The sequence below is a fragment of the Helicoverpa armigera genome, chromosome 18 (genome assembly GCF_030705265.1).
Source record: "Helicoverpa armigera isolate CAAS_96S chromosome 18, ASM3070526v1, whole genome shotgun sequence".
Taxonomy (NCBI): domain Eukaryota; kingdom Metazoa; phylum Arthropoda; class Insecta; order Lepidoptera; family Noctuidae; genus Helicoverpa; species Helicoverpa armigera.
In genome coordinates this window covers 2,511,187-2,525,132 of record NC_087137.1, presented here as the reverse complement: position 1 = coordinate 2,525,132, position 13,946 = coordinate 2,511,187, and the positions used below count along the sequence as shown (strand labels likewise).

Sequence of the window (13,946 nt, the reverse complement as noted above, 5' to 3'; positions counted from 1 at the left end):
AGCTCCACTGCCTCAAATAACCGCTTGCTTAGTTGTTCTTGAGAAGACTCATATTTACTAAAAATATCCTTTAGCAAAGACTCCTTGTATTTTAAATCTTGTTGAAGCTGCTGAGTTTCCATCTCATACATAGATTTACAATATTCTAATTCAACAGTACAGGAACTTAGTGTCTTTGTTAAGCTAACACGGTCCTTTCTAAGTAAAATGTTTAATTTTAAGAGATTTTGTTTTTTCAAATATCTCTTTGACCGTCTAATAAACTTGTTGATTTTAATATATTTTTTTAATTTATTATGACTCATAACTACAGGACATATTGGAATGGTATCATCACCAGTCAAATCAATAGTTTCAGCTAACTTACAAGGCAACTTGTTTGACCTACAGGCAACTAACTCATCAAAAAGGTTGCAAGTATTAGTAACCTGTTCACTAATCTTACCACATTCTAGTACAGATACAGCACTGATTAATTCAGAGTCTTGATCTCAATCACGCAAAACTCTTTAAATGTTACGCCAACAATAATTATTCAGCGTTGAATTTAATCAAAAGAGAAACACAAGACATAAGTTTGATACGGTCATGAAACTTATGATCAGCATGTATTTACTGTCCTTGAATAAATTTTCAGGAATATGGATCAAGAAAACGGTAACAATGAGTTGGCCTATCATGTGGTGAGTTACAATAAAATTTTATTTATAACTTCCTTATTAAATCTCCCCCTTTTTGGGAAGTCGCTTGCTTGTAGAAATTAAATTGAACTTAACTTCCCTTGTTCCATACGTAGGATTCTCTTCTTTTGTAACCTGACGTCTACCAGGTTTTCCCTTAGTTCTACTAGTGGAACACAGATGGCAGTATAAAAGATATTGTCTCAATACTTTTACTAGATGGCGCTACTGTTAACATTTCATTAGATCCTTATTTATTCATAGTACTTTATTTACACGATAAATATATATGTAATTTCAGGCTGAAACACAGGACGATTTGGGCAGACACCTGGTTGCCTCCCGAGATCTAAGCCCAGGGGATATAGTACTGACTGAAAGACCTCTGGTCTTTGGACCCAAAGCCATGTTGGATCCTGATGCCATAATGCCTTGTGTTGGCTGCTACAAACCAGTCTTGACTGAGACAGGAGAAAGATGTGCTAAGTAAGTTGAACCACATATACTATATTAGATACTACGTGTTTAACTTTAATTTTTACCACCGATGCATTAACGGGTGTTGTAGTTCGACCATTACCTATGTGTGTTTGTCTGTGCACCACAGCTTATACCTAAACAAATGAAGCATATTTGGATGCGGTTTAGTTAAATAGAAAGCTAGTTGGGTAAACAATGGCAATGTAGAAAGTAAAACAAAATACAAAAGGTGGTTATGAAATGTAAAGTGTAAGGTAAGTTAGATTGATTACTCCATGGAGAAAGGAAAGATTGTCAATTTGTTCTCTATGTAAATAATCCCATTTACCAGGAATTGTGATATTGTTTGTATTTGGGTAATTACCGTACATACTCCAATGTTCTTTGACACAATTATAAACAGAGTTTAAAACAGACCAAAATAATCCTTTGTTAAAAAAATAATATTCAATTTCCACAGATGCGGTTGGCCAGTTTGTTCCGGCAACTGTCCTGGACTACAAGATCCCAGGCACCATGCTGCAGAGTGCGAGATTCTAAGTCTAAGACCAGAATGTGTACTAACAAATATGTCAGAATATTACCGGTATATTTTTTTTTATACAATCAATAAAGTAGAATTTCAAAACCACCTTCAGTTATAGAAAGCACACGCTTTCAAAGAAAACCCCATAAAGAATCAAATTGCCATAATTTAAATGAAATACTGAGTGTTGATTTCAAAATGAATCTTGAAGACTTTGCACGTGTAGAAATATTATATACCTAAACGCCTTGAAAAATATGTAATTCTATTTCTTATTCAATGACACAAAGTGCACAATTGTTTTCAGACACGATGCTTTAATGCCTTTGAGATGTGCGCTGCTTGAGAAATCAGATCCTGAAGGATTTGCGAAGTTGTTGGACCTACAGTCTCACATGGAATGTCGAGCACCCGGTTCTGAAGCTTATGAGTACGTACTTAGTTACTTTAAGTATTTATATAAGCAAATATTGTATCATTGCACGACTTATAGCTTGAGTGCGAAAAAGAAAAGTAGAAGACACTAAGTACATTTTGCCAATATCATCTATGGAAACTGTCGAGTAATGATGATGATTTTGATCATCAGTTTATTAGCATAATTTATTTCATCATCAGCAGTTTAATAACTACATAAAATTAATATCTTCAGGCGGAAAGTTCTGTCTGAAAACAAAGTTACTTTATCTAAAGGAAACCCGATTCAAATACTAAATGCCCAAAAACTTTATAAGTAATTAACTGCGAAACAGAATATTTCAATTTCAAATTAAGTCTGTATAACATCATAAATTCGCTCTTTGTAATTCCAGTGAGGCCGATGAATTCATCGTCGAATATCTAATTAACAACTTCATAAACAAGATGGATGAAAAACTTAAAAAGTCTTACGATATAACTTCTGAATTACTTCATAGAATTTGTGGTATTATCGATACGAACGCTTTGGAAATTCGCCTACCACAAGGAACTGAACTCAGCGCGTTATACGCCATCACTTGTAAAATGGAACATAGCTGTGTTCCAAACACAAAGCACACATCCTTTGCTTTTACACCAAAAGACAAAAACGATTTGTATGAAATAACAATAAAAGCAGTAGTTCCCATAATGAAGAACGAACATATAGCAACAATGTACAGCCATGCTTTATGGGGTACTCAAGCAAGGAGACAGCACTTGAAAGATTCAAAATACTTCGCATGTAAATGTCCAAGGTGCAGAGATCCTACAGAACTTGGTACGTACTTAAGTGCTATGAAATGCTTAGGTGATGATAATAAACCTTGTGATGGAATACACCTACCAGAAGATCCTTTAGATGACGAAACAGATTGGGTTTGCAACAAATGTGCTATCAAAGTGAGGAATTCTCAAGTAAACATGGTGATGTCACAAATGGGTGAAGATGTGGAAACAGTTCTGATGATGGACGGCTCAGTAACATTGCTAGAGAAGCTTCTATGGAGACTGTCGACGTTCCTACATCCAAATCATTACTACATGTACTCGTTAAAACACTCTTTAGTACAGTTGTATGGAAGGGAGCAAGGGTATATGTCGCTAGATATCTTGGAGAAGAAAATAAAAATGTGTAGAGAGCTCATAGCAATAACAAAAGCTTTAGATCCAGGTAATGCAAGACTTAGTATATACAATAGTGTATTGCAACATGAATTGTTTTCAGCTTTAGTTCTGAAATCAAAAGATAGAAGTATTAAGAAAGTAGATGAAATCAAATCGTTGTTAGCTGAAGCTAAGTTAGCTATTGAGGATGCTTTAAAATCGCTTAAAGATGATTTGGAAGAAGTTTCAGGGAAGAAATTGCAATCCGTCATTGAAGACAGTAAGAGAGATTTTGAAAATTTATGTAAACAAAAGAAATTGACGATTTAAACTTTTATTATTGTTACTAAATTAAGTATTTTCACAAAGGTCATAAAATTTAATATCACAGACATTTCTTTGACGTTAGTAAACATTATTTCTTATTAGGTATCTAATTTGATAATCCGTCTTCATTATATTTTATACCTTTCAAGTATACAGCTCTTTGTCTTTAAATAAACTTCTTTTTGCTATCTAATACTATTGTTAATTTCATTTTACTTATTTTTATTTACATTTTATCTAATTATATCCTAAAATCTATTAAAACAAGTATCACAAAACTCGAAGTTTTTAACAATATCCCTAAAACTACAATTATTCCTAAGACTATGACAAAGTTTGTGAAACCCATAAAGCGACATTGATCTGATAGAACCTACACAACAAATCAACATTGAAAGTGTTTACTATCATTTACTTTCCACGTGAAGTATGTATACATCATTAACTTTTCAATGCCTTACATTCACAAAAGAATTTTCTTCTACAGCCGTACAGACATTACCATAATTAATAACTGCGTATCTTCATCCAAAAAAGCTGGCAAAATTTGGATACCAATTCAATCCACTTCTAGCTTTATCACCATTAATACTTTGGACGATCCAGTCAGTATATCTTGATATTCTGGTGTAGACTCCAGGCATCTTTGGTCTGGCACAGCCGCTGCCTGTTGAAACCACTCCAACGACCATTACATGACGCTTCTCATCCTTGATCATGAGAGGACCACCGCTGTCAGCCTGAGGGATAAATGTATGGTTAAGTTTAGCTATGGTATTTGTTGGTACCGAAAGAATTTTTTATTCGGTGTCATGTTTTTGTTACTTTCTTGCCCAGCTTGTCAGCAAACTACTACTTACTATTGCTTTTTTTTTGTCTTCAGATCAAAAGACAATTGATCGTAACTATAGGAAAGAAATACGGTGGACGTTGTTTAACTGTACGAAGTGCCTCTATGCAACATGTTAAGCTAGCTAACTATTGTTTTTTTTTTTTTATAATATCCTGTCTTGATAAAATATACCACAAACGGCATTTGTAAGTTTACAGTTTTCAGAAAATTTTCAGATTTGTTTTAATCATTTATTTTCATGTTAGTTCAGTTGTCAATAAGATTTTTTAAATTGTGAGTTCTCACTTCTTTAGTTAATATTGCAAGCATATTATTTTGTTAACTGATACTGAAATACTTACCCAGCAAGAGTCACGTCCACCTATTTCATGGCCTGCACACATTTGAGTGGAAATCACCTTCACTTTGCTCCCCTGGGACTTGTACCAGCTATTGCACTCGTCATTAGTTACCACTGTCACTTCTGTCTTCTGTAAGACGTTGGGTCTTGCTCCTGTAAAGATATAAGATTAATTTATGATTATTAGTATCCTTCTTACTAGTTCTAAGAGTTGCTTGTTTAAATTAAACACCAAAGTGTACCTTATTGAGCCAAAACCTTCAGCATCGCCATGTTTATCATTAACTATATAGCTATTCCCTGCCGTTTGGACCATGTCCCGAGGTAACCACATGGATAAAATTTTACTTCTTTTGCTTTCACAGGACACTTTCTGCTATATTTATTATCTGCATTACTATTTGGACTACCTTTGTACCAAATATTTATATTGATTAAGTTGTTTTGGCATCAAAGTGCGATAAACAGAGTAACTTTCGCATTAATAAGTATATTGTTAGCATGCAAATGATATGTATATAGGTAAATGAGTAAACTACTAATATGATTCCTCACCTTTTTCCCTATCTTCATTCGTGAATCCCCATCCAGCGACCGTAGCTGAAGTACCGCTGAAGTCCTGAGCTGGTGAGTTTGGCAGACAAGCTGGTTGTAGACCAGTAGACCAGCGCAGTTGCCGAGCCGTCTTCAGTAAGGCTACGTCATTTGATTTTCTATTGCATCTGGAAAATATTTTAACCATTTATAAAAGAAGTTTCACCCGCTTACTTACGTTCACCTGGATTAGGTAAAAGTAGTCTGTATGCTATTGTGATGCATGAACTATATCAGAATCCATTCAACCGTATGCGCGTACACACACATACAAACTTAAGCTTTTATAATATTTGTGTGAATTAAAAGATTGAAAGTTATCGATTTGAATAATGAAAAATAACTTTTTTATTGAAACAAAATTGAATTAAAGAGAACTTTTATGCATTTAACATCAAAGCTTTTTTTTTAAATGGATTTAAACTTCTTTAAGAATACGAATATTATTATTCAAAGCGTTTTAACTAATCCAAGGACTTGGTACTTAAAATTGTTGACACTTCATAAAACCTACGCAATTGTTATCTTTTTAAAGTGCACTGTGTAAAACTAATAGATAAATTAATATATTTTCAATTCACAGATAAACATTGTTGAGTGCTCTATTAATCAATATTTACCTATATTATGCATAAACCTTCATCCTAGTAATGAACATGTATGTACGGATGTTAGTTAGACTTTCAAGCAAAAACTACTAAATAGATTTTGATGAAACTCGGCAGTAGCATAGTTTATACGTCAGATTGACTATATACGGAAACAAATAGTCAGTTATTGAAAGGAAGCGGTGAAACTGCTGGCAAAAGCTATTTTTTTAACATGTGCATGGTTTTAAGAGATAAAATAGTAATCAGAACGTGTTATAAAACACGTCAGTAAATAAACAATATTATAAAATATAAAAAGCGGTGCAATAAAAGTTCTCTTTACGCGCAGAAATGTGTTGAAAATAAAACTTACTTGTAATCGGGATGGGGAATGATCCTCGATATGGCTTCATTCTCATCTCTAGCTGATATGTCTGTGTACCCGGCAACTACGGTCAGCTGCTTAGATTTGTAGAATTCATCGAACACACTGAAAAGGCATTTGAAATAACTTTTAAAAGAGTTCCACAAGTTAATTAAAAACGAGAGACTCGGTTAAAATATACATAGTTTATAGATGGCTGATCGATTATCAAAATTATTAAATAACACGAGAATATTGTATACAAATATACTTATCAAAGATACCAGGGATAAATTTTCATAAAAAAAAACATATCAAGACTTTTCAATTATAATTTTCTCATTATTGAGCAAACTTCTACCATTTCTATCAACTTCGTTCAATGCTTTTTATATTTTTTAAAGAATGTTATGAAATTCAATGTACTGTAGAGGTACTTCACCCAACCTTGGGTGTACCTACACAAAATCAAAATTAAAATTCACAAAATTATAGGTCACAAAATTGAGATTCTTTGGCTTAATAACAACCTACTACACCACTTAATAACAAATTACCTGCAAACACAATGTCCCGCAGTAAGTAGCCACCTATCGCTCAACACGGTAGCCCCACACTGATGCGCCCCCTGCCTCCATACACTAGCAGCCCAGGGAAACTCGGCGGGTAAGCTGTCTTCGCCGCCGACGATGCGAGCGCTACGGGCGACGTTCTTACCGCATTCTATGTCCGCTACTGAGAGAAGAAGTAGAGAAGTTTGAGTGAGGAATTGGTGGTGAGTGAGATGAGGGAGATGAATCTAGATTTAGAGCAAAATGAAAACACAGTAATCGTCTTGTAAGTTCTTACGAAAACTCATAATTCAGACATTTTGGATTCCGAGGTAAAAAAGAGTGTAATTGTTTATTTTAGCACAAGCTTGTGTAATGGATTTACCTTTTGGACTGTAAAGAAAAATTCACTCATTCTTGGTTTCACATAGTAAAATAATTAAAAGTTGGTCTTCTGTGTCAGGTAAAATCCATCGAATGTAACAGACTTATGTGTCTGTAAAAGTATGAAGAAGACACACATTAAAATTTTCATGAATCAAAATAGATAAATTGAAAACATAACTCTAATTGCATGAAAAAAAAACCTCGAATTCCTTAACTTCCTACTCGACGCAATATTAATTATATTCTCTGTGAACACAATTTAAATAAAATAAGACCACAATCCACAATCCAGTAGATATATTTTTGAAATTAAAATGTAATAAGCCACTACATTCATTTTGATACACGTCATTACAGAAACCTCACGGGCATAAAAGTTGATTCATTTGTTTCCTTCATAATTTTATTGTGTGGCTAAATATAGCCGATAATTTCGTAATAGCCAACATAATTCAAAAAGGCTATATATAGATATCAGGTCTGTGGGTCAGAGTTTCGGTCACGGCCATCTTTTGTTGTGATTTTATCTCGGTGAAGGTTTTATTTGTTTTGTAAATTAATTTCTTAGATATTTTTTGATTAAAAAAAATATTTTTCCGTAAAAAGAAAAAAAAAAGAAGCTGTATAGGTATTGTTATGTCTGGAATAATTTTTAATTTAAGGTACGGTATTCCAGGATAATTATTTACGAAAAAGATTAAAGTATTTAATAGTTTAAATCTCTATTTAAAAATGCTCTAATTTAAAGTTATTCTGTTTATATAACAATTACTTTAAAATTAAGAAATTTTAATTTATTTTCTTATTCACTTAGACAAAATAAAAATACTTACAATTAATAAAACACAATCCATAACTGAAACAAAAAATAAAAAACACGAAAACAACACGACACATTTTGTCAAAATCACACAATTATCTGAAGATTGCCGGTTAACATCGATGTATTTATCGACAAAATATAGGTCTAGGACATCACTAAACTATAAAACTTCATATAAAGTTATGTGAGATAATATATTTATGTCATATAGTGTCAAAGTGCGTGCACTCACTACTTCGTTTGCGATTAACATAAGGATATTTAAGGCTTCTATGATTTGTATTGGCCCTCCTTCGCATGTTTGAAGGCCTGACCCCTATGTTGTTGAGTGATGCGCTCAGCATTTTTCGATATCTATAATTTTGTTTGTTGCAATTTATTTTAGATACCGATGATTTGATTTTGGTATTACTTTTGCATCTTTGATAATAATTTGAGGTTGTAAATTAATATATGCATTCTAAGTATTTGAAATTATAAATTACCGCCAGTAAAAAATAATAGGAAGGACTATTAAATAAACGTCTCCTAATTTTTTTAGCACATTTGGAAACCTTATGATCATTTTACAATCCACAAAAATGGGTTCTAACATAAATGCAACTAAAATATATTCAAGAACAATTCAATATCCCCGATAGCACCAAAAGGGCATAATATTCCAAAAAGCTTTCACATTTATTTTCTTACATAATTACCAGAGAATTGCAGTAAACCATTGTAAAAAAAAAACATAATTCAATACATCGATAAAACACCTGTCGCGCCGAGCGCATCACTAGCACAAATTCATTGTCAGGTTCGCCGCAACCTCGGCGATAGCGATTAGAGTCGCGGAACCGCATGTCGTTACGATAAACATGGCATTATCGAAATATTTACATGCAATGTCATCTTTCTGTTGACAGTTGTTGTATGGTGACAATCATTCTAATTTTTATGTTTTTTTTTTAATTTTATTTTTATATTTTTTGGAAAAAAAATCGTAAATATGGTTTAAAAAGATGACACTATACGATATTTTTTCAGAATGAATTAAATAAAGAAGACAATAATATAAAACAAAAAGAAAAAAAGAAGAAAGATTAACTAAATGTGGATGCTTCGAAACGTAAGACTATTATAATAAGAATGTGTCTGCAGTACTACTTCCGGAAAATGCGGAAAAAACTTAGATTCTATGCCTGCATTATTAAGTAAATACTTAGTACAAACTGCTTCAATGACTAACCGGAATACTAAAAAAATAATATCCTTACCTTGTCAAACTGTTACCTTCAATATTCTGAGAAAAAATCTTAGAACCATGAAAAATGTAAATAAAGAGACACAAAACAATGAAATCAATGATGGAACAGTTTTACAATTCAAATGTATTCCTTGTACGTTACGTGAACTGATTATTTAATCTTAACGTATGTTATTTCCTTTAAGTATGTTAAATAAGTTATCTTTTGTGGTTTCGTTTTTTCATTACTGAATTTTAAGGACATCGCATTTAATTCCCGATTTTTGTCATATTGTTCTAGTTACTCATACAAAATATATAAAAAAATAGCTAATAAAACAGGAAATCTAAATAAATTGAACACTGCATAGTCACCCTATAAAGTCATTACATTATTTATCTAGAGAAGCCATTCTCATTTCAATTGTTATTGAAGAAAAAAATATTTTTAATTAAACAATAGTCTTATGAATTTTCATAGGTCATATTTTGACATTGACAGTTTTTTTTTTTATATCGTATAATTTATTTTTTCATTTTGAATTATTGTGAAAAATTTCTTTCAGCAAATGAGAAATAATGGTAACCTTAAACTCATTAACATAACACACTTGTGAACAGTTGGTCAAGTGCAAAGCTAAGTGGAACACATCTTGCTCCATATATTACGATAAGCGGCATTCTTGATTTATTATATCAGTTCCCAGTACAATTCCTACACTTAGTGGTAAGGGCTTATGGTGTAAACAACTTAGTAAATATTATTTTAATAGCTTCTGCCCGCAGTTTTTCCTACATCCCCAAAAAATCCACTCCTGAGTGAAAAGGAGTTTTAATATTATTATAATTTTGCTTAATTACAGTTATATTAACTCTCTAAGAATATCTTGAACAATAATGATTGAGTAAAGGTGAAGATATACATCTTGAGGAAGCCTGGTCTTGAAAGTCTGAAATCACAAGTCTGCCTTATGTACAAGTGGATAACGCTCATTTCTCCTCTGTATGAAAACAGGCCTACGCCCCGTGCCTGAGTGGGATAGTAAAGGGGCTGATGATGATGATGACTTATTTGTAAGTATAACTTCTTTAAGATGTTAAAGATCTGAAAAAATATTTAAAGTAGAACACGTGAAACAAAAGAAGACTAATAGAAATGGAACACATAAGAGGGAGCCTATATATCCAACAGTGGACGATAATCGATTCTATTATCCTTAACGACTCGATTACTCTACTCGATGACAAACGATTAGTCATGTAGAATGGCGATTGTATCGTTATCAGAGACAGGTAAACTTCCACTATAGATCGTTGGCCTCCGCGAACTGTTTTGAAGGTTGAAGCGTGGGAGAGATAATGCTGCCTTTTTGGATAATATTGTTTTATTATTAAAACAATAATTTTGGGCGTTATAGCATTATTGTACATTGTCATTGTGCCTAGCTTATTTCCAAATATGTAAGGATCAGTTTTCAGGCTATACATGAGCTGCACATAGTTCACATAAGATCTGACTTCCTCAACCCTGTGACACAGGCACCACTTTTTACGGGAAATCATCAACTGGGGATCACTCTTTTTTGCTGTAGGTGCAGCATGAGGGAGTGTCAGACTCTTACTGGCTACAACCCGCCATGTTCCTTCTTAAGCCCTTTATATACCAGGGCCGTGGTAAGTCTTTTGAACAATCCCGCAGCCCCGGTGGGCTCCACTGGGAGACCTGATACCAGTTGGTCACAATTTCCGGCTTCTCTCAAAGGTCATATTCATAAATAACTATGTGAATATGGCACCAAAAAATTAAGTTCCCACCAAAAAAAAAAATCACAACAGTAAACCATAACTATCATAAACGACAAAAAACGACCAAAAAGGTTTTATCACTTCGTCCTTCTGCTAAAAATAGTCTTGTCAAAGTCGGAACTGCATTTGCGGAAAGAATCCTCTATGTGGGTGATACAGATGAGGTCGTTTGAAGGTGAGCGTCTAGTTAAGCAGTCTGGGCACACCCGCATTGGTGATGTCGGTTCATTCAGTGGATTGTTAATGATTTATTAGCTGTTGTTCTTGATTTATTGAAGCTGAGTAGTCTTTTTGGGGAGAATGACGGGAACTTTTTATTTTAATTGTGTTTGTGATATCTGTATCCCACAGGCTCATTGGGGTCTACTTAGGTAACATCTAATGTCGAGATATCCTATATAAAATACCTACGAATCGACAGTTTTGGAAAATGCTAAATAAGTTCTATTTACTAATAAAAAATAAACTGTATGTATTTGGTAATTAGATACATTTCGTTTTAATTACCCAATTAAGATAAAACTTAATGTTTTTAAGAACCTTTTAATATTGGTAATTGGTATAACCACACGTATTAAATTTCATGCAGATACAATCACGAGAAAAAGCAACATTTCGAGAATTTCAATAAAATCTACAAAATATTAAATATCAAATAATTATTATCCTTTTTACAACTGTAAAACCACTGAGCCGTATTTACATAAATAAAGTCATAAAAGCATTCAATTTTATAGCTACTGAATTCATTTAAATAAATCTACGTTATTAAGCCTTCGGGATATTTAATTTTACTATAAGTATGTTTCAATTGTAGTACCAGTAAACAATGTATGTATGTATCGAATTATGCAAAGTGTCTTTATTTACCAACAGACTTCCCAAAAAAAGTGTTCACAATTTGGATATGTTTCTTTTCACTGTAAACTTCTGTGGAACATTAATTATTTGGCCCGAAACCTGTAGATAAAGAGAGAATACAGGAATTGATTATTAAGTAGGCGTATAAAATATTGTTTTAGTACTTCTAACTTTATAAAGGAGTACATAAATCGACTACATAAGGGAACACATGAGGCAAGTATATAAGCTAGACTAAATCTAAAAAAACTAAATCGGTACCTATAACTCATAGCAATTTCTATTTCCTGTGCCTGTCCATGCCTAAACTATTTCATCACAAAAGCTGCTACAAAAAAAAATATGTCAGTTTTCTGATCACAAAAAAATGCAATAAAATTAAAAACAACAGTATCGTGTACATTTCCATATACATAAAGAAAAGGACATAAAATCGCGAACTAAAGTTATTGCTAAACTTCAATGAATGTAAAAATAAATAACCTTATCATCCATTTTTAGTTCGCAAACCCATAAATTTTATACGATATCACAACCAAAATATGACACTAACAATTTAGGTTAATCCTCCGACCAAGGAAATTAAAATAAACCTTGAAAATTTGGCACTCAAATTAAAAGTTTTATGATACGTAGAAACTTGAGTATGTGTGCGTAAAATGCATTCATGTCAGTGACACTGAAGAACATTATTTTCGTGTAATACAGTGAGAATTTGATGTTTATCATACCCATTATTCACTTAGAAACAGGACATACGTACTCACATGAGTACGTTAACTATGAAAGGATTCAAGAAAGGTGAATGATGCAGAAGACAATAAGGACATTTATAGTGCACAAGCATTTGTGCAGACACAGGTGCTCTCACTATTCATTCACTATCATAGCCCGATTGGACGGTAAACTAATACGACCGGAGAGAGAACATGCGCAGGACCAATATTTACGTGCTCTCCTATGCACGGGTGTATGAATCACCAGCGTGCAGGCTTTCCACGCTTTCTAAGCTGCTTTGTGATAGTTTTCTAAAACTCACAAAGCGATTCCAACTCGGAAATCGAACCCGAGACCTTGTGCTTAGCAGATTATGAAACAAGGAGGATGGTTGCTTATCAGTAAAAATATGCACAGTAATACATAAATGATTACAGTGTACTGCAGATAGCAATAGCCTTAACTACGGAATTGCATGAACATGTGCATTCTATCAGTCTTCATATCACGCGCTACTGAGCCTTAGAGTTTAAAGGTCGTAGTGCATCAATGGTCATAAATAAATTGTTAGCGCCGTGACCTGGTCCGTAATCCTTACTAATGCGTGTCACTACTGATCTAATAATTAATTTGATCTATACGTAGACAATATGCTAAAGCTTTGTTGCACTTTGATCTTATTGGCCTCTCTTATAGGTCTCTGTATTTTGGACTTATTGAAAACCATAAAAAATATTGAAAATGTATGTATTGTTAATTAATTACGTTTATTTTGTCTTCCTTTTCTATAGTAATTTTTTTCCTTCATGGGCTCTATTTCTTGTAATCCAATTAATAACATCATTCATAATTCGTTTCTATTTCGCCAGTAATCATTACTGTTGATTCGAGTTTAAGTGCTTAATTATGTACATTTAGGTACATTTTTAAATCACGAAGTAATGTTTTCTTAAGGCTTTTTATACCTAATTCATCCATAAATACTCCATTTTTACCATTATTTATCATTTAACAAACATGCATCCTCCCAAAGCCAGGATGCGTACCTAGTTACGTAACGTTACCGATGCGCCTTGGCGATGCGCGCCGTGAATATGTTACGAACAACTTACCGAATGTGGTACAATGTCAGGGCTGAGGCTTCACAATTGGGACAATGTCAAATGTGCATTGCCGCGCCTTGTTTAGATTTGTGCATATCATTGACTTTAGTGACTGAATTATGGTATTCCAATCACAGTTATGTTACAAGA

General features: G+C 33.2%; 2 protein-coding genes across 2 annotated transcripts; one reads left to right on the top strand and one right to left on the bottom strand.

The window, feature by feature from the left end:
* The first annotated feature begins 641 nt into the window (after positions 1-641).
* LOC110375806 (SET domain-containing protein SmydA-8) lies at positions 642-3,600 on the top strand. The gene is made up of 5 exons (XM_049851465.2): positions 642-683; positions 982-1,166; positions 1,621-1,746; positions 1,994-2,116; positions 2,499-3,600. The coding sequence occupies exons 1-5, from the start codon at positions 642-644 to the stop codon at positions 3,580-3,582; spliced, it is 1,560 nt and encodes a 519-aa protein (XP_049707422.2). The 3' UTR covers positions 3,583-3,600.
* Positions 3,601-4,100: 500 nt separating this feature from the next.
* On the bottom strand, positions 4,101-8,395 carry LOC110375812 (trypsin-1). Its single transcript, XM_021334070.3, has 6 exons — positions 8,092-8,395; positions 6,878-7,055; positions 6,330-6,446; positions 5,328-5,494; positions 4,774-4,925; positions 4,101-4,319 (listed from the first exon to the last, which is right to left on the bottom strand). The coding sequence occupies exons 1-6, from the start codon at positions 8,153-8,155 to the stop codon at positions 4,104-4,106; spliced, it is 894 nt and encodes a 297-aa protein (XP_021189745.3). The 5' UTR covers positions 8,156-8,395; the 3' UTR covers positions 4,101-4,103.
* Positions 8,396-13,946: the final 5,551 nt, after the last annotated feature.